At 40.3% G+C, this 25,738-nt stretch overlaps 1 protein-coding gene across 2 annotated transcripts in view; it reads left to right on the top strand.

The window, feature by feature from the left end:
- FBLN1 (fibulin 1) overlaps nucleotides 1–25,738 on the top strand; it is a 102,763-nt gene that overhangs the window by 14,895 nt on the left and 62,130 nt on the right. For both annotated transcript variants that reach the window (XM_074936434.1, XM_074936443.1), the window contains exons 3-7: nucleotides 9,473–9,602; nucleotides 17,828–17,996; nucleotides 18,628–18,687; nucleotides 23,075–23,176; nucleotides 23,966–24,103. In XM_074936434.1, the coding sequence (XP_074792535.1) occupies nucleotides 9,473–9,602; nucleotides 17,828–17,996; nucleotides 18,628–18,687; nucleotides 23,075–23,176; nucleotides 23,966–24,103 (599 nt within the window). The remainder of the gene's footprint in view (nucleotides 1–9,472; nucleotides 9,603–17,827; nucleotides 17,997–18,627; nucleotides 18,688–23,074; nucleotides 23,177–23,965; nucleotides 24,104–25,738) is intronic.

Below are 25,738 nucleotides of genomic sequence, written 5' to 3'. Positions count from 1 at the left end.
ATATTAAGAGTGCACTATTTCCTATTATGTGATCCAAAGAAATGAAGCAATGAACTTTAAAAATACTATCAACATTTAACGAATGTGGTGTTTATACTGAACCTTGTAGATATTAGAGGTGTTATATTTTCTCTGGCACCAATATTTTATGTTAGTTTTGCCATTAAACCAATGTGTAACACTTAAATTGTGGATCTGAGAATAATAGGGTTGGTAGTTTGAAAGGCAGCTTCTAAAAAGATTTTATATTTCTCCATTTAAAGCACATCACCCTGCCTTCTTCTCTCATTTCATATGAATTGCTTAGTGCTTTAAACTTATGTAATTGTAGAAGTGTTGGATTGACCTTTGTTAGGGAAAGAATGTCTTTTGCAGTCATGTCTGTTTGTTGTTTCTGACTTTTTTCGTTTATATTGGCATAGAAAGCAGTCTCTTACGCACAAGAATTGACAGATAGGACTTAAATCCCAATTTAGGAAATACTTGAAGAGTGAAAAGAATTATAGACAAAACATAGACAGGAAAAACAGGAAACCAAGTTGATTGAACAACTTGGAAGCAAGAGTGTTTCTGATTTAAGGATCATTTGATTGATGTGAGCTGAGAGTCTCATGAATAGTAATTTATCTTTTGAATATTGTAATTTTAGAGGGAGAACCTTAACTTCATAGGAAAGCTTAAAAGTGTACTTAACTATAAGTATATCTGACTTGTGTATATACAGAAAGAGTCTAAGCATCTAAAATACTATATTATGATAAACAGACACCGTATATTGCAGTCTCAATAAATAACACACTAACTTTTGAAGTGCAGTCCTACTGAAAAGTCACTGTGTAAAAATGGCATCCTTACCCCTATATTTTATTAGCAATAATAAATTATATTACTTTTTATTCCAGTTACAACTCCATCACTAATACAGTAGCAAGACACTCAGCTGGATTGTTTTCTGATGTCACTTCATAAGCAAAATGTCAAGGGCCAAAATCTGCTCTTCATTACATCTGTGCAACCCTAGTCTAAACAGTTGGGTTACACAAATGTAATTGGGGCCAAAATGTGAAGTCAGGGAGCCTAATTTGTCTCTCATTTATACCAGTGTAAGTCTACTGACTTCAGTGCAGTGACTCCTGATATGCACAGGTGTGAATGAGAACAAAATCAGGTCCGGTGGTTTAGCTTAAGACTAAATGGCGATAGAATTTAGAAAGGAATTTTCAGAATGGTTCAGGACCCACAAAATGGCACCAGATTTTCAAAAGAGCTCAGCTCCTATTTAGGCACCTAAATACATGTCACAGTTGGAGCTGCTGGGTGCTGAGCACTTTTGAAAAACTGGCCATAAATTATGTGACTTAAAGACAACTGAGCTCTTTTCATGCCGAAGGAACTCTGCTTGACTTCCATATTACAGGTTGAGTTTGCAGGGCAGGCAGTTCGACAAGAATAAAACGCCTTGTAAGGTGAGCAGATTTGATCAGGAAGTCCTAGAGACAACATAACAATGGACTCAATCTGCCACTTTTACAGTCACAAAGTAGAACTATGCTACAAGGACTCTTTTTAGTATTGAAAAGTCTGGATGTGAGCAGGTGCCTTTCCCAATCTATTTTATTCAGTATATTGTTTTTAGTGTCCCTTCCTGGGCTGTGGCTTGATTAACAAAGAAACTAATAACAATATAACAAAGGCTCAAGCTCAGTCCTCCTCCTAGATGGATTACCCCTGGAGTTCCTGCCTTAGGACTGCTCAGCGCACACCCTAGGTGGTCCTCTTTTTCTGCTCCCATCTCCCTTTATCTGAATCTGGTGTGGCAGCCGAATCATCTTAACCCTTTTGCTGCAGGCCAACACTTACTAATAGGAGATGGAGGGAGATATTCCAGGCACATTTTGCCAGCCTATTATGTATCTTGCTTCCTAGAGCCAGCCCCAGGGAATGCTCTCTGGATTCATTTCTAGTCTATGCAACACCCTTTGGGATCTAACTCCAAAAGAGATCTAACTCCAAAAGATGCCTCTGGTTGCCAGAGGATTTGCCATCCATACTAACTCCTTTTCCATGGGTCTGAGCACCTGTCATGAGCTGGAGCCCAGGTTAGATTGAAAAGGTACTCAGTCTTGCTCCACAATAACTAGCCTGGGCAGCAAGTAGGCCACCTTACCTCAGAGCTTGTCTTTCTGATCTCTCTACTTGTAGAAGAATTCTATCTCAGGATAGATTTGGAATCCTCATGGATGCAGGTAACCTATTTGGCCTCTGCTGCCCAGTTGTAGTCAGGATGTTCCAAGTCTCCTGCATACAGTGATGCCACTAGAATGGCCACCATTTTCCCCCACAAAATACTACATTTCAGTGTGTCATAATAATTCCCAAAGCCACAAGATTTTTGCGTATGTCCCCTGTGACTAGAGCTATGCAAATAACTTTTTTTTTTTTTTTTGGTTCTCAGGTCATTCCAAAAACAAAACAAAAAAAATTGTTTAGCTTAGAGCAAACATTTTGTTCAACCTGAAACAACACATTTTGTTTAGTTTTTGGGCTTTCTAACACATTTCTAATATTTTAAAATAAAATTTAAATGAATTATCAGAACAAAAAATGTGTGTTAGGCAATATCAAAATGATCTAATATTTTCAATATTTATGGAATTATTATAAAGGGTTTTGTTTTTGTTTTTTTATTGAAACAATTTGACGAATTTGACATGAATTTGCAACTTGATTTTGGTCAACCCAAATCTGCATTTATTTGGTGGAGGCGGGGAAAAAAGTTTTGGACAAAAATTCTACCTGTGCTGACAGTACAAACGGATAATAGGCCTAGAGTTTGGGTGAGCAGGCTTTTTGACCACCTTCCCTCTGCCCACTGATCCTTTTTCCCAGGATGTTTTCTAACATTGCAAACCCACACTAGCTTCACACAGGTGCCATTTATTTTTGAAAATTGGCCTGCCCAAGAAATGTCTCCTCCTTCCTGCGCAAAGGGCATTAGAGGTGAGAGTCAGTTCTGGACCAGTAGTAGTTTGTGTATTTAAAAAAAACCTTCATTACTTTAGATAATGGAATATAATGCCCCTTTGGAGATAGAATTGGGAAATAATACTATTATTTATTTGTATTATGATAGCACCTAGGAATGCCAATCACAGATCAGGACCGTTGTGCTAGGTGTTGAACAAAAAGACAGTCCCTGCCCCAAAGAGCTTATAATATAAGACAAGAGACAACAGGTAGATACAGACTGAAGAACACAAGGGAACAGTGAAACACAAAGAAGTCAGCATGATGGGTAGTGGTCACAGCACATCAGATGCCTAACTATTTTATATAACACTTTATAATTTTACATCATTCTAGTACTGGAAGGGTCTGACATGCCATACTTTAAAGTCGTGACACTTTTTTATGTTTAGAACGTTTTGGGTCATTTTTGAAGATGTTCCATGTTTTAACTTTTCTTCTGTGCCTGCTCATGAAACTCAGGGCCCCTCAGGCTTGTGGCGTTGGAGTCTAAAGGATTTTAAAAAAACAAGTCTCAAAGAAATGTTTAAAACTCTAAAAAAAAATTCCTTGGCTAGTTTTTCATTAACATGTGGTATATTCAGCATGCATGATCGTGTGCCATGCTGTAAAGATTTTCAGTACTCATTTGGGGTGACCGGTGTAATTCACTCATGGCTTCCTATCTTGTGAGTAATGTACCCATCCCAAACTCAGGCTGATAAAACATTTATATCCCACCATGCCATCAAGATTTTCTCTCTCTAATAAATGGTATGCTCATAGTTTTCCTTTTAACGCTCATAAAACATCTTCTTAATAAGCAGATGATCCCAAGCCACTAAGTTCAGGTCTGGATCAAAATTGATGAAGTTTGATGCTGTTTGGATCTAGGATTTAGGTTTGGGTCCATCTCAAATATATATTTTTTTGGACAGGTGATCAAGAAGCATGTATCTCTCTGGGACACCCTTTTTGGTGGCAGCATGGAATCGGTGTTCACAGTGGGTTGGCCTGTCAGGTGTCCTGGCTTGCAGCCGAGTCACTAAGCAAATGGTAGCTCAGGTCTCCTTGATTAGAGGTGAGGTGGGGTGCAGAGGAGATGAACAGCCAGTGGATCAGGCCTTCTGGCTTTAGGCTAAAAGCTGAAAGCCATCTGTGGCTCAGGCCTCTTGCCTGAGGGCTAAGAAAATAAGCAGTTAATGGGTCAGGCCTTCTCGGTTAGGGCTGAACATGCAAGCAGTCTGTGGTTCATCCAGCTGTGAGTGCAGGGTAGTGGGGGCCCAAGCCCACCCTGCGCCACCAGGTCCCAGCTCAGGGCCCTAGAAGCGAAGGGTGATCCCACAACAAGGTTGGCGGGGAATTGTGGGGTCGCTGCCTTGTCTCTTAGGAACACAGCTGAGTCAATGTCTCGGTTCCCTGGGCTACTTCCTATCGTTGTTGGCTCATTCTCCACTTCCTCTTTGGGTCTCTCCATCGTCTGAGGCAGTGGCTGGCCTGCTCTCCAGGCTGGCTTAGGGGAGTCATCACTGGGCATCACAGCCAGTCATGGGCTCTCTTGGCAGTTTGTCTCCCTGGGAAGGACATCTGGATCCTTCGTTGGTCTGGCTGCAACTGAGCTGCAGGGTTCTACTCTTATGCTTCCTGCCTGGCCACCACACTTCCTGCAAGGGGGAAGGGGAAGGGTTAACTGAGCCCAACATGGTGAGTTAACCCCCTTTGTGCGAGAATGAGGCCATTCCACCTCATCATTACACTCTCTTTGCTGAGACATTTTACATTATGAATGTACAGAGCAAGACCTGTAATAATTTTTATTCAACATATATACCAATCTTTCTACAATCATGCATGTTACACAATAGTCTTTGAACTGATAAGAGGGATGACAGAAGGACTAAAGCCAGAGAAGTGTTTTTGTTTCAAAAGTCTGTTTAATTTGAGAACATAGCTTGTCTCTGCAAAGCACTTCTTTGAGCGGAATCATTTTAATTCTAGTCTTAATGATTGACTCAAAGATAAAACCTCCAATTCTTCACATGAATAGCACAAAAGTGGTTTCAAGACACACTAATAAGTCAAGGGAGAGGGGAGTAAGGTAATGAGGGTTTTTTTTTTCTGGGTTAAACTAGACTGGCACCAGATGAAGAAATTGTATTACGACCAGCGTTAAATGTTAATGCTTTTATGGAAAGAAATGAAAGGAAATAAGAGCTCACCAGAGGTAATTAGAAAATCCATGCTGGTTTAAGAGTGCACCCTCTGGGGAGGATAATAAAGAAGATGAAAGGATTCTGGGGGTATAGCTGTTTAGTAAACGAACCTGCAAGTTTTTCACTATAAAGTTGTTCTGTGAAAATCAGTAAGCAGGTTAAATTTTAACATAAAGTAAAACCACATGACTCTGGTTCCTCACAGATCTATTAATCTAACGTCCAGTACTTACTTAACTAATTTAAGATTTTTCAGCTGTTTAGGCTTTCATGAGTTGGGTGTTCTATGCTGTTCTAAATATTGTTGAAATTTATCTAAATCTACTCCCCAAATTACTTTACATTTTCAGCAAATTTGTCTGTGTGCATAAGGATAAAGAGGGATTTCAGGGTTAAACAACTGTTGCCCTTTAATTGATTATATTCTGATTAATGAGTTATTAAAAAGTTTATTTCATGTTTTCTGAAATATCTGTCTCAAAAATACAGTTTTTAAAAAAAGTCTAAAACATAAGTTTGTTTCATTGGTGATACACCGATGAAATGTGATAAAATCCACCATAAATCAGAGATCAGAACACTTATGTGACTCTGATGTATCCTCAGTGAAAGTCAATTCTGTAGCTATGTACTCTTAGAATTTCCACATTTAAGGTTTGGGATCCTAGTGAAATTTCAGCATGTACAACAAAACTATAAATTGAACTTAACAACGTTCTCGTACAATGTGGTTACTGAAAAACAGAACATTTCTGATGAAGTTGAAGAGGTGACTGTTTTGGTGATTGGTTGAAGTAGTATGCTCAATTCAGCTAAAGAATAACGGAAAACTATTTATCTTAATTTTTCAGGCCTGATCTTGTAAGCCATCCATATGCTATTGAATCAATAAGAGTGCTGAATATGGAGTATTTGCAGGTTTTGCTCATAGGGGCTGGGTATTGTATAGACATAAGAAGAGACAGTCTCAGCCCCAAAAGTCTAAAGATCTATTGACTTTCCTATATAGTGTGAAGACCTCCCATAGGTGATCTCTCTCTCTCTCTCTCTCTCTCTGAGTGGTAGTGCACAGAAAGTGGGAGAGGATGAGGCATAGGCAGACTAAGTTGAAGTCAGAGGATCAGCACCGTGGAGATTTTCCAATTGTCTTCATCCACCATTGCATAAGGGCTCATTCTGATGTTGCCTTTGTAGAGGAGATGTATAGCTATTTTACAGCCTTCTGTACAGCCTTCTCTACAGCACCGAGCCCAGCTGCTTTGGTTGGGCTTTGGGATGAGAATTTGCCTCATAAATAACAAATAGTATTTTTATTCAACTATTTCCATTCTATTGAATTTTAATTCCTAGTTACATTTAAAGTTAGTTGAACTGCTTAGTATGAATAGAACTGGTGGGGGGAAAAATAGACGAAAAACATTTTTTGTCAGAATTTGCCAGTTCATTGTGAAATACTTTGTGAAGATTATTCAATTTAGACAAAATTCCACCAGAAACTCACCCACCTGGCAGGTTGATAGACAGCCAGGAGTTTGGAAGCTCTGGGGGTCCTGGCTCCTAACTTGCAAATACTTGGCTTCCCAGCACCCAGGCTCCCTGAGCTTTCAGGGTCACTGGCTGCGGGACAGGCTGCCAAGTATACTGCCCCAGAGCTGGGCCTCCCAGTAGAGTTTTTGGCAGAAAATGATAGTCTCCTTTCCCAGAGAATTTTGAAATTAGTGAGTCTGTCTCATGTTGAAACAAAGTCACATGCTCCATGAAAAGGAATTACCAGTCTCTGCCTAGCTCCAGTTATGAATTTAGCCCCTCCTTTATAATGATTTGTTTTTGAAGTGATCCTGATTATCCTTCTCTGCAACTGTCATTTATAAATACTCACCAAATAGTTTGGACAAACAATTTTCAGACTCTGAATGATTGGATTTCACTGTTCACTGTTGCTACTGGGCCTGATCAAAAAGCCCATTGAAATCAATGAAAAGACTCCATTGACTTCAGTGGGCTTTGAGTCAGGCCTGTTTTGTGGTTGGTCGCTGTGGCAGGAGGAAATGGCCAAAAAAGAGTTAAGGGCCTGTCACGTGGCTCAGCAGAGGATTTAAAAAAAGATCTTGCCCTCTTTCTGGGGGCTGGGAGAAGCAAGAGGAAAAGCACCTGGGGACTGCAGCCAATAAATTGGGCCCTGAGGCAAGGGCCTGAAACGGACTTAAGTATGGCACTTACGCTTTCCTGGACTGGGGAGTGAGCCCATCAGTTTAAAGCCACCTAAGTGGCATGGTATTGTTGCTGATCACTGACTGGCTGACTGTTACATCTTAAAAAGAAAAGGAGTACTTGTGGCACCTTAGAGACTAACAAATTTATTTGAGCATAAGCTTTCACAAAAAAGCTTTCACAAAAGCTTATGCTCAAATAAATTTGTTAGTCTCTAAGGTGCCACAAGTACTCCTTTTCTTTTTGCGAACACAGACGAACACGGCTGCTACTCTGAAACCTGTTAATCTTAATGAATGGATGAGAGAAACATTTTAAACAGGAGAATAACTAATACTGATTCATTTACATTGGCCAATTTGTATACTAATAATACTTTGAAATCTTGTGGGTGTTTTGCCTAAGTAAACATTGTAAGATGAGACCTTTATATAGCTAAATAAACAAACAAAATTGATTCGTTATGAATTTAGTCCAGCAGCTTTGAGTATCATCAGTCTGCCCAGAGCTGTACTAAATGGAGAGGATCACATATATGCTACTTGCCTAAGGAGTTAATCCCTTCCTTCCGAAAATATGTTCGATGGCCTAGCCCCATCATCACAATTGCAAATAGTGTAGACACAGGTGTTTTTTGTTTTGTTTTTTGTTTTTTATTTTTGTAAAGTTTCTTTGCAGGATGTTGTTGCTGAATTCCTTTTCAGAATTGTGGGTGCTACTAGATTATGCCTGCAAGCATTTTACTGACCTATTCTAGTACTGTAATAAGTTAATTAAAAAAAAAATAGAGTGCTTTTTACAGTTAACAATGAGGGTAAATCTGTTATCATCTAAGATTTTTAATAGATGTAAGGGACTCAGGTGACTTGTTGATGGATGCAAAATATATATTTCTAAATAAATATCTTTAAAGGTGACCTGCAGTGCTTTTTCTGACCTTTTTCTTTCATCCCCTTATATGTAAGAAAACACAGGTGCCGGCTTCCTCCAGCCCAAGGGTGCTCAATCCCCCGCTCTGCTCCAGGCCCCGCCCTGCCTCTTCCTGCCCCCGCTTTGCTGCCACCCCCTCTTCCCGCCTAGTTCTGCCCCCTCCCGCGAGCGTGCCCTGTCCCCGCTCCTCCTTCCCCCCTCCCCCCCAGCGCCTCCTGCACGCGGTGGGCGGGAGGTACTGGGAGGAAGGGGGAGGAGTTGATCAGCAAGGCTGCTGGTGGATGGGAGGTTATTGGGGGTGAGGGGAGCTGGCTGCCAGTGGGTGCTAAGCACCCACTAATTTTTTTTCCGTGTCGGCACCTATGTAAGAGAATACTTTTTTAACTTCCCCTATTACATATAAATAAAGAAAAGTTTTACAGTCTAAATTTGCCCTTTGGATGCTCTCTTTTGTCTTCAGCATCTTATGTAACTTTGTCTTCTGTCAGATAGTAACATCACAATCAACTCATGAATATATTAATTAATTGATGTAAACTGATCTGTTCCTAGTCTGTGAAATTTCCCCTCTTCCCCACTCTCTACTGGGTTGCAGCAATGTGACTGCTTTAACCTAAACAAGGTAACAGCATTCTCCAAGATGATGTAGCAATGTGTAAAGGGGAGGAGGCTGTTTGGATGTGCTGGGCATGCAAATATCAGTGATGTTGGGAGAGGGAGAAGTTTGTCCTTATTCAGTTTTATCCATGGGAAGGAGTTGAAGGAACTATTTTGATTTACAAAATTATATAAACAGGGTTGTGATAAATGTAAATAAAGCATTTATGGACCATGTGTCTCAGAGCTGAAAAAGTGCACAAACTTGAAAAGCTTTGCAGGCCACCATTACGTGATAGTCCACTGATGGACACACTTAGTATCTCATAGACATTCGTTCTGATTGTACCTAAAGATTCTTTTTAGTGGCTTTTTTTAAAACTAAGATGTTTGTTCCAAGTAAACATTTTCCCACTGAAACTCAGTACAAATACTAATTGGTGCATCATTACTTTTGTTCTAAGCATGCTTTTTTTTTTTTTTTCCTTTTGCTCTCACTTCATTTGAATTGCCAGCATAGTCCAGGAGCAGTGCTGCAGTAATAAGCTGGAGGAACACTACTGTTCCATTGGCATTAATATTGCCAATGAACATGAAGAATGTGATTCACATGATATTTCCACTTGTGAAGCCAAATTCACTAAGGTGAGACTTCAGAACTGCTGTTAACTGTTGTTGTTGTTTATTATAGCTAACGTGAGTTTGATTTACTCTTAAACTGAAGCATCTCCAGGATTTTGAGGACAAGTAAGTGTCTTCATCATTCTGTACCCAGGATGAAAATGCTTATCTTCGACACCTTGGATTGACTAGTTGCCACTACCCTGTTTACAATCTAGTTCTCTTCTTTCTTCAAAATGAACCCTCTCCTATAACTACTACAAGTGTTCTCTAAAGAGGGTTTTCACCAGTGGGAGATGACCCTAGCCACCAGCTCTGGCTTGCTTCACAGCATGGACTTGCTCTGGGTTCAGTCACCACTTTTTCTCATGCCCTCAACAACATGGCCTCTGCTGCTCCTCTGAGCTGCCTGCCCCCCTGTTTTTTCTCCTTCGCTGTGGGAAGAAGTGAGATCCAGGAGCTGAGGGAGGTGGAATCAGGGGCCAGGGGGTTGCAGGTCTTATGGCAGGCAATAACAACACCTCATGGGTTGTCAGTATTTTGTTACACTGAGGTGTTTATGGTGTTGTTGATGGCTTCCGCAAATAAGGGCGGATCTACAGATTTGTTTTGTCTTCCATGTCTGTGGTAGCAAAGCATGTGTACATACATTAAAGTATAGTTTAAACATTCATTAGGCAGTTGTCACAGGGTAGCTTGTCCCTGTGGATCAACTGAACCCAGCTCCCCTGTACCAAAAGCCGGTGAGCCCAGTCCAGCTAATTTAAGAGGGCTGGGTTGCTCCTGGGCCTATAAAAGGCTGCTAGTAGGCAGCTAGGGGGGAGGAAGGCCTGAGGCAGGCTGAGCCCTGGGCAGCACAGGCCACATAAAGCGGACCTAACTCCTTTGTTGAGTCCCTGGAACAAGGGGGGGAGGGGGGCAGGGACTCAGGGAAGCAAGCCTGTGGCTGCTGCTCCAAGGTGGGAGCCGAGCTGGCAGATGCTCGGAAGTTGCCAGGAGCTGAAGAGTCAGAGACCCTGGAGGGGTGGCCCTTAAACCTAGGGCCACGTATTGATTTAAGACTGTTCTGTTTGTTTTGTTTTAAATCTTGTTATAAAAGACTAAACCTCCTGGACTGGGACTGGGCGTGAGCGCATGTATGGAGTAGGGGTGCAGCGACGCCCTCCACCCTCACCCCTGATGACAGCAGCATAAGTGCCTACTACCCTCTGCTGAGCCCTCCTACTCCCTTTTTTTTTTTTCCTCCTAGCCACTTGTTTCTTGAGCATGTGATTTATTTATTTATTCATTCATTCATTTTTTTGTGGAGAGGCAGTTTTTTACCTCCCTTTAAGTGGAGGAAGCAGCTTAAAACCAATCAGAAGTCTTAGCCATATGTTAACCAATTTTTAAGAAGTTTAAAATCTGATCTGCATGTGCATTATATCCACTTTTAAAATGCTCCTAACCCAACAAAATTACTCTGAACTTGCTCACTGTGCAACCTTCAGATGTTTTTTGTAAAATCAAAGTAATTTTTTTTTTTTGACTAAACAAGCAGAGTACATCGAAGGCACCTTTTACACGTCAGCCATTTTTGACATAGTTCTGCTTTTAAAAAAAAATCAGGGATTTTTTTTACAGTGACAGATGCCTCTCTCCCCCCAACCCCCGTTCTTTGTTCACAACTCAGTAATGGCTGAAGGAGTTTTACGCAAAGTGTTTAAAAAATTCACCATCAGAGAGAGATTAAGCATGACAAATTTCAGCCCTGGAGGTAAATGTTTTGAAGAATTATGAACACGTGAAAACAGGGCTGTAATGAAAAGTACAGATCAGCAAGTGTTTCCGAAAGCTAGATCCACAAATTAAAGGGGAGAATCTGGTAGAAATTTTGATAGTCCTTAAAATGCTCCGAGGTCTGCCCAAATCATAGCACTTTCTCTTTCCCAAAGGGACAGTATTTAGCCCTTATTCTCCCATTTTCTAAAGAAGCTTTTATTTGTCTATATTATTGAATACATCATTTTTTTTATTCTGAACTGCTGGACATAATTTGTATCTTTGTTCACATCTTCAGAAGTTGTGAAAATTTCCACTGGATTCTTATTTTGTCCAGTCTATTTTTCGACTGCTGACAGAAGTGTGTACTTCAGTAGATGAGACCTCTTGTAGAGGAACCTACAAAAACATCATTAATGCAGCATTTGCTATTCAACTGTTTTATATTTAACTAATGATATAAATAACATGGAGGTATTATAATGTTTAGTTAATTCAGTGGTTTTATTGGCTAAGCACTATCAGGTGATTCCTAGTCATACTAAGAAATATTTTAAAACTACGGACTTGTAACTATGGGCTGAATTGAAAATATATATATGTGTATGGCCTGATTTTCAAAGGTGCTGAGCACCTCTGACTTCCCACTGAAGTCAGTGGGAGGCTTCGGATGCTCATTACCTCTGACTACCAGGCTATTACTGGATAGGTCTCTAATTTTGAAGCAAGTATATGGTATGCATGTTTGTCTTCCTATATTTATTTACTCCTTTCCATGAGAAATTAAGGTGTGTGACAACTTGATTGTTCATGAGACTAGAGGTGAAATAATGGATCCTTTAACCTCGAGGTCATAGGTGCGCATATGATCCAGGTTGGTAGCTGGATCACGTGCTTAACAATGACCTAGAGGCAATGACTGGGAGTATTACAACTGGATGGTTATTTTGCAGTCTACATTAAATGAAGAGGTAGTCTCAACCCAGTTCCTAGGGGTTGTCCACATTACAACAAATCTCTGGCACAGTTGGCACCCTTGTAGGCAGTGTCTTCAAAGAGATCAAGAACTGAACAGACAGGGAGTCTGAACTTCACTTTCAAACAAATAGATGTTCAAGCTTACTTCAAAATAGGATGGAAGCACTTGGACAAAATAGTATGGGAAAGTTTGTACTGGCACGTTTCATCTTCTTCAGATTATACTTATTTAGTGCCTTGAATTTGAGGACCCTAGAGTGTTTTATGAACACTAATTAAATTAGCCTCACTAGCCTCTGTGAGTTATCTCCATTTTATGGATGGATAGATGGACTGAGACATAGAGAGGATAAATGATTAGGACAAAGTCACAAGTGAGGTATGTGGCAGAGCCAAGAGCAGAACCAGGTCTCCAGGCTCCCAGTCTTGTGCTGTAACCACAAGACCATCTTTTATTTTCACCTGTACTTCTTCTTTAATTGAGTGGAAGATCTCCGCCTCAGTCCAGCATCTTCCATCAGTACTAAATTTAATTTAAAAAAATTGTAAACCAGCCAAACAAAATAAGCAAGAATTGACACGGTGATATTTGACCTAGAAGTATGCATTTATTGTTAATCTTCGAGACTTCCGTTCTTTACATTGGATAATTCTGTTAGTGTGCAGGTGTCATGATGGTAGTGGCAATATGGCTAAAGAGTCATTCTGAATAATAGTGAAGTTATTCCCTGCCCCTGCCCAGACACCTTCGTTTGGAAATATGTGCATATCTGAAATTAAGGTCTCAATATTTAAATTTTAAAGCATTTTTCTCTCAGAATGAACAATGATCCTGAAGTAACCTAAAGCTGGAATGGCAAGCTATCTTCTGGTCTTAGCGAGAGAACCTGTTGTAGCGGCTGCTGGAAATGTCTGTCTTTCTTTTTTTAATGACATTTTTCAGTTCTCCATGGTACAATCATTCCTGCAGGTCAAACAAAATACAATAGAACCTTGGTTTTTACAAATACTAATTTTAGGAATGACCAGCGGTTATATAAACCATTTTTTTCATGATATGGAGAGCTAGAAGGGAATCAAACTACAAAAATGATATTGATGTAGAACAAATTGTTATAACTTCACATTCTGATGCCTTGAGTGCATTTGAAATTGCTTTGTAGTGGTTTGAAGGACAAGAAGAAAGTGAAGCAGTGCACTGTACTTTAGATGAACAACATCTAATAATGGAATATTGAGATGTTCAATTTTATGAACTCCTCAATCCCAAATTAGTTAGTAAAATAGGGATTCTACTGTAATATGGTCAAATTATATACATAAAAGATGAAGCATGAAGTAGAATACTTGTGTAAATTGCTCTTCTAAGGAAAGGAAGCAAGCCAAAGCTATTGTCAACTCTTCCTGAAAAAGAAGCAGCAAAAGCTCTGTATAAAACAAAGGATAATGCTGTAAAATGCAGCACAAAAAGGGGCAAGAGGAAATACATGGATAACATCACCAAAGAAGTTGAAGTGGTTGATAAAAGAGATAATAATAAAACACTTCTGTCAGCTCAGCAAGATTCTAACTAGCAAGTTTACACCAGTTGGGGGCCTGTTAAGGTAAACAAGGAAAGACCTAGTAACAGAAAGAGAGTGATAGGCAGAATACTTTTAAGGAGTGCTAAATAGAACAATGCCACAAGAAACTATTGACTTTGACAAGGACATTAAACACCCAGAAATAGACATTGTAACATCTAACATTAAAACCGAAGTGAATGATGCGTTAAAAAGTTGAAACATGGGAAACCTTGCAAGTGAAGACAGTCATGGGGGAAATGTTGAAAGCTTGTGATGAGACTATCAATAAAATCACCAAACTTTTCAACAAAGCATGGGACCAGGAATAGCTTCTGGAACAGTGGGAAAATGGCATTCAAGTCAAAATTCCAAAGAAAGGTGACCTAGATGGTCAAGCTATACCTAATCCTGCTTCATCATGCAGGGATGGACTAAACTGAGGCCCTTCCAGTCTTAGATTTCTATGATTGATTTGAAGCAACTGCAATAAATGGTGAGATGTTACACTTCTTTCAGTGACAGTCTTCTGCAGTATCATCTTAAGCAGAATAAAGGAAGCAGATCAGGCAAAACTAATGGAAGGCAATCTGGATTTTGATTTGGAAGATCAGGAGTCAACCAGATTTTTATCCTAAGGATACTCTTTGAAGAGTACATCAAATGGGGAAAAAACACTTTTATAATAAATTTAATAGATTTTAAGAAAGCACTTGACAGCCTCCATCATGCTTGACACTGGAAATCTTGAAGTGTTAAGGAATATCAACAAAAAACATAACATCAAAGCCTTCTAGCAAGGCGCAGAATGCACAGTTAAACACAGGCATGAGCAAATGGTTTAAGATAAACGCTGGCATCAAACAAGGGAGCATTCTCTTCCCTCTCCTGTTTGGATGGCCATTGATTTCATTATGAGAAAAAGTGTAGATGGATATAGCACAGGCATCACGTAGTTCAGCAACAGCATACTAGAAGATTTAGATTTTGCTCAACCAACATGCAAACAGAAACTGAAAGATTGTCCAGCATTGCAAGAAAGGTGGGATTAATCAAATATGAAACAAATCTAATGAGAACCCCAGCAACTCCCAACGCAAAAATTTACTTCTGAATGCAAAGGAATGCAAGGGGTGAGCCAATTCACATAACTTGGCAGTGACGTGAAAGTCAATGAGAATCTCCATAAGGAAATAGTGTCGTGAATTGGCATGGTGGCAGCTGCAATCACCAACTTCAACAAGACATTTGGTCCTAAAAAATCTACAATTTAAAGACTAAACTGTGAATCTTCAACTTAAATGTAATTTGCACCTTAATATATGGATGTGAAGGCTGGAAATCCACCAAATATAGACAGAGGTCTAAATGCTTTTGAAAGCGAATACTTCAGGAAAATACAAGGCACAGGCGCCAAGTTTCTTATTTGCTCCTACCCTGTTCTGCCCCCTCCCCTGAGGGCACCCCACGATAGATGACTGGAGCCTCCCCATACTGGGGGGGGGGAGCACGATCTAAAGGGGAGGTCACATGTGTCCCTCCCGCCATCCTGCCCCCTGCACTCAGCCCGGGGCCACCGCACTCTCTCCGCCCCACATTACCTGCAGGAGGGTGCTCTGTCCTCCCGCTGTGCCAGGCCACCATGGTACGTTCCACTGCCCTCCATAGTGGGAGGGAGCTGCTTCTAACGCCAGCCCCTCCCAGTCACTGCTAGGCAGCCTGGCAGCTGCCTGAGAGAACCTGGCTGGGGAGGAGGCGGCTTCCGCTCTCCCTGTGGGCTTGGCTGCCGGGGACGGCGTCTGAGTGAGCTGGAAATATGCCAGGTGGGAGAGGGGCGCCGACTCACTCACCCCCAGTCCCTGGCACCCGAGCCTGGGTGGGGAGTGGAAGCCGCCTCCTCCCCAGACAAGCTCTCTCAGGCAGCTGCCAGCCCACCACACTGCCACCATGTGCCCCTGACACATCACCCAGCCCCACCCTTGCTCCGACTCTTCCTGCCCCCACTCCTTCCCTCCTCTCCCCCCACAATGCCTCCTGCCTGCTACTGAACAGCTGATCCTCCGCAGGCAGGAGGCGGTGGGGGGGAGTGGAGGAGGTGCCTGCCGGTGGGTGCTGAGCATCCACTTTTTGGGTTTTTTTTTTTTCCCTTGGGTGCTCTGGGACTGAAGCATCCATGGAGATGGCGTCTATGATACAAGGTATTAAATGGAGTGAATCTGTAACAAATGCTGAGACTCATCAGAAATTTCAACAACTCCTTATGCCTAAAGTTATCCAGAAAAAAAGATGGAAATATGTGGGATGTGTTGAGAATGAGGCCAGGACATTTGCCATAAAAAGATGAAGTACAAGTTACAATGCTTATGACTAGCTTGCTCTTCTAAAGCTAAAGAGTGTGAGGAGGAGGGAAAAGGAAAAGCTGATCTCTTTATTTTATCCTCGTGCTGCTCCAGGCTGTAAAGGAATTCTTCATTACAGTACAGAAGAGAAAACACGTGCACAGTTATTTATATGGGTAAGTAGAGAAGGCGGGCAGGCACGTATCTCAGAGGTGTTGGGAGAAGTGTACTGTTCTTAGTTTTTTGTTGGAAATGGCTTCTGAACCGATACAAGGAATTTAGGTCATTAACTTCCGTAATGAGTAGTTATTTTATGTTCCAGGTGTGTTTTTAACTTTTTTAAATGCTGCAGGCTGTTTCCTTTGAGCCAAAAAACAATTATAAAAGTAATTTCTAAAATAAAAATTTTAATCTGCCTTTTACTTCACAGCAGTAGTAGGCAGACGCTGCTTTCAGTGAACCAAATTTCACCCTAGCTTTATAGCAGCAGGGGAGAAAAGGGAACAATCTGGGAATGTGTTTTCAACTCGGGCTAAAACAAAATCAACACAGCCGTTTGTTCAGAATCAACCTTTGTTCTGCAATGGATTCTGAAGCCCCTGTTCTTCCAATGCACACCCTCATGCCTAGAAGGACTGGGCACTAACAGATCCCATTTCAGGACTGGGTTCTTAAGAGGTGACATCCTTAAATAATTACTATAGAGATGTGTGGACCAGCGTTTAGGACACTGGATGAGACTTTGCAGACTTTGTTCTCGTTTCTACCACTGACCTGCTGCATCACTTTACCTCTCTGTGCCTCTGTTTCCCCCTCATCCTTTGTCTCTTGTTCGTTTAGACTGTAAACTCTTTGGGACAGGAAGCATGTGCTTGTATAGTGCCTAGGCTAATGGGGCCCCAATCTCAGCTGAGGCATCTGGGTGATACCATAATACAAGTAATTAATATTAAAGTTAAAAATGTTAGGCTCCAATATGAGGGATTTTTTTTCTTTTTAGCACCTTTTAAATCATGGTTGGTCTGTACAGAGGAGAGTCATCTTTCATGTCTTTATGGTCTGTTAATTTTAAGCCCAGGTGCTTTTTTTTAAAGTGAGGATTTGGGGGAAGGTTGGGAGGGCAGGCAGGTGCGAGTTTATTTATAAACTGAGCAGTGCCCCTCATCCTCACTGTGACAAATAAAATTTGTTTTAAATTAGAAGTGGAGCTCAAGTCATAAAATGTGATTCAGGGTTTTGAGGAGTCCGCCAGTTTGGTGGTAGTCAGAACTGGAGGTTTGGATCTGCTCATTTGTGGGAGGGGAACCCACCACAACTGTTGTACATGAACCATTCTTGCCTTCCCATCAAGGACAGTGGGGATTGAATCAAGGGCCTGGGTTTGGCTTCCGTCTTCTTTTTGAGGGCCTGATCCAGACCCATACAAATGTTCTGAGATCTAACTAATTAAGCACAGCAGGGCTTTTGAACATCAGGGTCTGAAAGCTTTGGCTGACAGTTTTCTATAAACACACTGGGTGAAATTCTGGTCCCATTGAAGTCAGTGGTGAAACTCATTGATTTCTTTAGGGCTGGGATTTCACTTACTATCTGTTCTTTGTTTTGACAGAAATGCTGTTATTGTTGCTTGCTGGGAAAGACAGCCCAAGTTCAAGGACAGAGCTGTGAGCAGAGCCAGCTGATAGGATACCAGTGTGGGCAGGTGTTCAGAGCTTGCTGTGTCAAGGGTCAAGAAGGCACTGAAGGGTCAATTAGCGATGTTCCTAACAAAGATCAAGGTATATTATACCAGCATTAAAATTAAGCTGAGACAGCAGAGCACAACTTCAAGTCATAGTAGGATGCAGGGAAGGAGATGGGCTTGTACTTTTGGATGATTTATGTTGCAGCTCTTCTTGTGCTGTTTTAAAATGTACACCCAGAGCAGCCAGAGATTTGGCTGGGCACCTTGAGATGTGAAGTTGCTTTTTAGAATAAAATCTAAATGAATAAATAAGGTTAGCCTAACTTCCGTCATAACTGCTAAGCACGCTCAGTTGCAACCAAAGTCAATGGAAGCTGAGGATGCTCAGCACATTTGATGAAAATCAGGTTAAACTTTTACGTAGAAGCCTAATGTTAGGAACTCTTATTTGAAACTCTTGGTTCATGTGTAATTGGCAATTATACAAGCTATCTTATGATCTATCATTCATTTGGCAAGTATATTCTGTGTGCACGTGTGTTTGAATCAAGTGTCAAATAAAAACTATTTTGTGTGTTTATAAAATGAATAAATAATTCTTCAGTATTATCCTGTGGTAGAAGTACCCACAGATACTTGCTCCTCATCTTTTCCCAGGTAGATAGCATTTTATTATGAGAGGAAAACTGCTTTCCCTTCTAATGTCTCCTTAACCTTCTTAATAGTTAAAATTTCTGACGAGGAAGTAGACCAAGAGGATCCTTACCTTCATGACCGCTGCAGAGGTGAGTTAACTGACTGTTCCTATGTAGTGACTTTGTGTGTGTGTGTGTGTGTGTGTGTGTGTGTGTGATCATTTCAGTAAATGTGAAAAACTAGGCAAACTTAAATCCGAGGTTCACCCAAACCATTTTGCTTAGCCCAGCAATTTGCAGATACAAATGGCATGGGAATCCTCTCTGAAATGGTAGGCTGTTTCTACCCTCTTTTAATGCTATTTTGATTATTGGAAGGAAAATCTTGCAAAATATGAGATTCTTTTGGATTTGTTAAACCAATGTCCGAGTAAGATGAGAACTCATTTGTAGTCTCTGAGGGACCAGTAAATGAAGACTTTTTTTAAGGCACTGTGACAGGGTCCCTGGGGCATAAACTGGACTATGGGACTGCTGAGCCATCCAAATCCACCAGCCTGGGTTGTCCTTGACATTGTGATGCAAATGTCAAGCTACAAGCTTCTGACAGGTGCTGCACTTACACAGCCATCCACATGCAGGGACATGCCCAGTTTAGTTAATGAATGATCTCCCAGCCACTCATGAACCATCAATTGGGAGGCGTCAGCCAATCCCCACCCCAGCTCCCCAGGCTTGTACACCAGAACTGTGACATCTTGCACTGGTCAGAAGCCTGACAAGTGTAAGCTCAGTACTTAGTTCACCCCTCCCTCAATGTGGAATGGACATATGCTAGCCTTTGTAATTTGAGCTGAGATTCACCAAGCACTTGAACCAAAGACACACTGTTTTAGATAAAATATAAAACAGATTTATTAACATCAGAAAGATTTTAAGTGATTATAAGTAGCCGGCATGGAAATCAGAGTTGGTTACCTTAGAAATAAAAATAAATTCTCTGTCTAAATGCTAACTTAAACAATTTAAGCAAGATTTGAATCAAACAGTCTCTCACCCTAATAGATGGTACAAGCAGCAAACCATTTCTCAATACAAAAGCTGGATTCCCTTTCCAGCCTGAGATCAATCTTTCCCAGTTCAAAGTCTCTGTCTTCCAGATGTTCTTCCAGGTGTTGAGATGGCAGGGAAGAGAGGCCAAGTGATGATGTCACTGCCACTCTTGTATACTTTCTTCCAGCTGCTAGAAAGATCCTTGCTGTTGCAAGGGTTAGTCTGCCCCTGTGGTGTACGTGCCCTTCTTGGAGAAGTCTCCGGGATAGTTGATTCTGCTTGATGGGCCGTTAACGCTGTCTGGGTCCTCCTTTGTTGCAACAGAGAGTCTGGCTGTGGGCATTTCCCAACCTCACAACATATTTCAATAACACCTATAGCAATACTTCATATACAATGGTTATGCACACAATCCAAGAGGATATTAAGGTTCAGCAGATCAAGACTTTTTCAGTGATACCACACAAGGCACGCATTGTACAAAATATATCATAATCATATGACAGTGGTGAATATGGGGGTTCCAGGATGCTGTTTTGAGGTACCAAGTGTCACAGGCACATCAACTCCTTTTAACTTCAGGGGTAGTTGAGAGTGCTCAGGGCTTTGTAGTAAAAAGCCCCTTATAAGATTAAGTTGTTACACTGGGCCATATTCTGTCCTTCAGTACTACATGCATGAGCAAATTTGGAAATCCTCGGGGAGCTTCAGTCAAGATGTGAGTTGGCTTGTGGGCTCTAATGAACGCAGATGGGAAGATAGTGGGTCTGTTTTGATGAAGACTGTTGACCCCTCCCTATGGAAGGGTAAGGTGCTACTGCCAATAACAATTAGGCAAGAACTTGTTTGGCCCTTATTCTGGAAGTCCTCTTTTGAGGCTCATAATCTCACCAAATTTCAAGGCCTACTTCTTTTCATATTTGCCAAGGAGCTGGGAGGGAGAGGTGAGGCAGAGTTGGTTGGCTGTGTGGATGTTGGGTCATCTCTAAGAGTTGTGGAGTTTAATGTCTTACGTATTAAATTTTGTACATGCCCTCTGAGTTTTATGGAAGTGCATACTTTGCGGATCTTAAATGTATTTTATAGAGCTCCCAGTGAGCTCACTGAGAGTTATTCACACATGGCTAAAGGCAGAATTTGGCCCTCCATTATTGTCACTTTCTCCAACAAGATAGCTGTCCTCTGTAGTAGGCTCAGAAATGTCAATTATATTGTAAAACTTTTTATTTCAAATATAGGCTACAATTTAATCATGGCAAAAATAACTTTTTACCTCTTGCTATTTGTCTGCTGGTCTGAGGAAAAATAGCTTTCTTTTAAAAGTCAGACAAAAACCTTAGACCAACCACTTTAGAGCTAAAACTGCGACTTCCTTCTAATCTTGTGTATTGGGTAACACAATACTGTACTGCTCAGGAGTAGTCCAGTTTCCCTTTCCTGGTAGAGCAGGGACGAAATCTGTACCAGCACCTTATGAGATGCAAATAACTTTCTCCTCTGTACCAGCTGTGCCCATTGCCCATCTCTACCTACCTGTCTGAGAGGGTGTGTAGCAGACCCAGGTTACTTGTGCTGACCCCGGTGCTCTGGCAGGCGATATGGGTGGCCCACAGAGGGGAATAACGGGACAGCTTATACTCCCTTGTTTGCTGGGTGGGCATGTAGGGAAATAGGCATTTTTGCCCTTAAGAAGTAGAGAATTTTACATCTGCTACTGTTTCCCTTTGCCTGGGCTGTCTTTTATTTGTTCATAACATTTATTTTACTAACTCATTAACAAAAACAATTTCAAAGGAGATATTTTTTTTAAATGATGGGCTAGATCCTCAGCTGCTGTTAATCAGCATAGGTCTACTGATTTCAGTGGAGCTATGCTGACTTACAGCCACTAAAAATGTGACGATATATTAGAAGTACTCACTGGGATTTTCAAACTTCCTTAGGCCCCTTTGAAAATCCCAGCCTCCAATCTTAATGGTTTGCAGTTTGATATGGATTTTGAATAGCATTCCCGTCTATTCAGTTGTATCTAGAACCGAAATTGATTCCAAACATATTTGACCTTTTATTTGAAAATGTCCAGACAAGTTACAATGAGCGCAATGGCATCAGGCATTCCACTTTTAGAGCTTGAAGAACATGTGTATTCTATTCCTATCCTTGTTCGTGGTTGAGATGATTAGATCTGAAATGACATAACTAATTTCTGTTTGACCTGCACAATCCACATGAAAATTGGAAGGAAAATGAAAGAAAGATAAATAATGACTTATGCATTGATTTTTTTTGTGTGGCAAGTGCGTGGTGCCTCTTGGATGGAATATTTGATTTGGATAATCTGTTTATTTTGATTTACTGCCTGTCACATGTGTTTCATGTATCTAAAAGCTTAAAACATCAGAGATGTTTTATTTTTGGCAAACATTTCTGAATAAAGTAATACATTTTGGATTAAAAAAAAGTTTGAGTTAATAGACTGATATTCCAGTATAAGCTTTCAGCACGTCGTAGTAGACACAGTGCTACAAATGCTTTGCTTATGCAGGTGTTTCTGTAGGACACAATGTTTTGAAAATGTACCGTTTCAGTGTCCAGGGCATCTGTATCCCATAAGAGGTAGCCACAGATACTGTGCCCGTTAAGCGATGATTTACCATATTGCCTGTTTGGCTGCTATACTGCATAGGTGTTAGAAACAGAAAACGCCTGTTGAGTCATCAGGTCCATTATCCTGCCAAAGCAAAAGCTGGCTCTCCTCCTTGACTCAGGATGATAAATCACATTAAAAGGTGTTAATGTTATATTTTCCTAATATTGCTTTTCCATGTAAGCAATTGCTGTAGTAGCCAGATGGAAGTTATTCGTTTGCCAGAGGGAGGGGAATTGGTCTATCCAATTGCAAATGGGAGTTGTTATCCATTAGACATCCTTTCTATTAAGGGCTATGCTATAAACAAGTTTGAAAGCCTCTAAAGAATCATTTCTATCACTTTTTTCCAAAGATGAGTTCAAATGTGTCAGGCAATGGAACTTCCAGCAATTCTTTGGGAGTCCATTTCACAGTCTGAGGGTACCTATGTTAGGCAAATGTCTGATTTGACTATTATGACCCTTCTAGCCTTCCTTATGGGATAATAGTTGATATTAAAAAGTCACGTTTTGCCAACAGTTGCCCACAGTGGTATCTGAGCTTTCCTTCTGAACTCTGAATAGGATATATTTGTGATGTTGGTTGATTAAGGTTGACTTTTTTAAGTGCTGGTTTCTTTCTGCTAATTTTGTAAGATAAAATAATCTGATGTGTGAATATTTCTTTCAATATTCCTCCATATTTCCCATTTTTTCTTAGTGTATTCTTCGAGCATACTAGTCAAACATTCTGTATTTTGCTGGGCACTCAAGTTTAAGTAGTTGACATCTTTCCAGTTTTGTGTGATGAACTGAATTGTGAACTTTGTTCTCAAAAAATCACATCTGTTTTTAGGAGGTGGTCCCTGCACACAGCAGTGTAGGGACACAGGCTCCAGTGTTGTCTGCTCCTGCTTTGTTGGGTATCAGCTTCTGTCTGATGGTGTCACCTGTGAAGGTAAAATAAATGAAATGGTTGCCTCTGTCTGTTGCTTAAAGGTAAAAGTATTTTGGTTTTTGTGGATTTTTTTTTTCAGGATAGAGAATAGGACATACTTATATTGGGAGTGGAAGGAGACATTGGACAATGAAAGGCTGAGTTAGGTAGGGTGTGAGCATGGGGACAATAGAGGTAAGGAGCTGGGAAGAGACCGGTTCAGTGGGGCAGGTGGAGGGTTTGCAGATGGATAGGAAGCAGGAGAAATCTCAAGTCTGGTGTTGGGAGTGAAGATAGCAATAAAAGCATGCCTTTCCATTTGCAGTAGTAAATGAATATTTATATAAAATACAGGTTTCAGAGTAACAGCTGTGTTAGTCTGTATTCGCAAAAAGAAAAGGAGGACTTGTGGCACCTTAGAGACTAACCAATTTATTTGAGCATAAGCTTTCGTGAGCTACAGCTCACTTCATCGGATGCTACAGCTCACTTCAACGAAAGCTTATGCTCAAATAAATTGGTTAGTCTCTAAGGTGCCACAAGTACTCCTTTTCTTTTTATATAAAATACAGTATGTCTTAGACCTGAGTTGTTGAATCCTTATAGTTGAAAACACAGTGAATATCTAAAAATTGAGAACAGAAAAGAGCAGTTACTTTTTTGTGGGATATGGAATTCACAGTGCACCCTACATGTGGGTGTTCAAAGTTTCAGTTGCCCCAAGCCTGACCCTTGTCCCTTTCTCTTCCCAAGGATTTCAAGTCTTTTATATGAACTGTTTAATTCTCTGTCCACTTCGGTTACTTCTAGATACTAATGAGTGTATCACTGGGATGCACAACTGTGGGATTGGACAAACTTGTGTCAATACAGCAGGATCCTTCCGTTGTCAGCGTGAAACGAGCTGTGGGACTGGTTATGAACTCACTGAAGACAACCATTGCAAAGGTATGTCCCAGGCTGCAAATTGGGCATATATGAGATTGATGTTTACCAACATTTATGATGCCCAAAAATGCTAAATAAATTATTGTGTCTTGGTTTTTTTGGGTTTTTTTTGGAAATACATGTGTAAGTTGTAATTCCATACCAGATGTGTTGTATAGTCTAATATGAGCATCTAACACTTCTGCCTGAGGTGCTTTCTTCATGGAAATGTAAATGAGCCGCAAACCCAATTTGACTTGGCTTCCACTGGAAAACAATCCATCTCTTTGCAGCTGAGAATGGTCTTGATGATTTTTTGCACAGTATTTTCACTCCCCTGAAGGATGTAGGCCAGCTACTTGGGCCTAAATTTTGGGTAAGATTATATTGTAGAGATTGATAGATAGTGGGTGTTACAATTTAATTTTTAAAAAAAATTTAGTGTTTGTTTTTTTTCAAAGTGCTCAGTTGACCTAACTTGGCTCCCTTTGAAGTCAAAGGTAAAACTCCCATTGACTTAAATGAGAGAGCAGTTTTAAGGCCATGGAAAATTCCACCTATAAGCATTAATAATCTTTTCCCAAAGGAATAAGGGGAGTCAGCCTTTAGTCAGTGCTTACCTATTCACATAGCTTTGGAAACTCTTACTAGGAGTTCCCAAATTATCATCTTGGAATTATATTAACTATCAGGACAGAAATTTCTACTATTGCTTTGACAGCTTTTGAAAAATTATGGTTTCCCTTAAGGAAAATACCTAGCAGCCAGATGTATGATAGCTGATACTTGAAAAAGGACAGATCCTTCAACATTAATGGCATGGGGAAATATGAAATCCTTTTCAATGGAAAAAATGACAGACACTTTATATCAGGATTAAATAGATGTTATAATGTCTGGTTATCATTTTTTGGAGTTTGAATAAAATAAATACACGGATAAAGATAAGAGGTTGACCAAATATAACAAATTTATACCAAAGATAACAAATACAGGTTATGAATAAGATTTGTTAATACTTGCATGGAATGTTCATATATGTTGTTGATAAAAATATAAAGTTTTAAAAAAAATTAACACAGAATGATAACCTTCATTTGTTGTTTTTAACCATCATGTAAAATCAAATGGAAAACTTTTGCCTTATTACAGAGGTCTATCAGTTTTATCCCTATTAAATACTACAAGGCTTTTCTATAAGGGTTATTAAGCCTACAGGAAACATTTTCAATGTTCATGACATTTACATTCATTTTTTTTTCCCACTGAGCTACTTTCCCACAAAAATTTGCTAAAACATACCTACATCTTTTATCACTCCAAAGAATTTTTATCCCATGACAAATATAAGGCTCAAACCTGAAGTCTTTACTCTGTTTTTACATAGGCAAAGATCTTTTTAGAATCAATTATCTAAATTCTCATTTACACTCAGAATCTTCTACACCACTCTGACAGTGGAAGGGGGCCTTAAAGTGAGCATAAATTACACTTCATTTCATGTTAAGCCTTACTGATGTAGAGGGGCCTTAGTGGAAAATGAGAATGAAGCCTGATGAGCTTACCTGAGAAAGGACTTAATAAAATTAAGGACTTCAGGATTTAGGCCTTTATTCAGCAAAGCATTTAAGCACATGCTTAACTCTCATTGATTTC

Source organism: Natator depressus, chromosome 1 (assembly GCF_965152275.1).
Source record: "Natator depressus isolate rNatDep1 chromosome 1, rNatDep2.hap1, whole genome shotgun sequence".
NCBI lineage: Eukaryota > Metazoa > Chordata > Testudines > Cheloniidae > Natator > Natator depressus.
The sequence above is the reverse complement of the archived record's forward strand: the minus strand, read 5'-3'. Positions and strand labels throughout refer to the sequence as shown.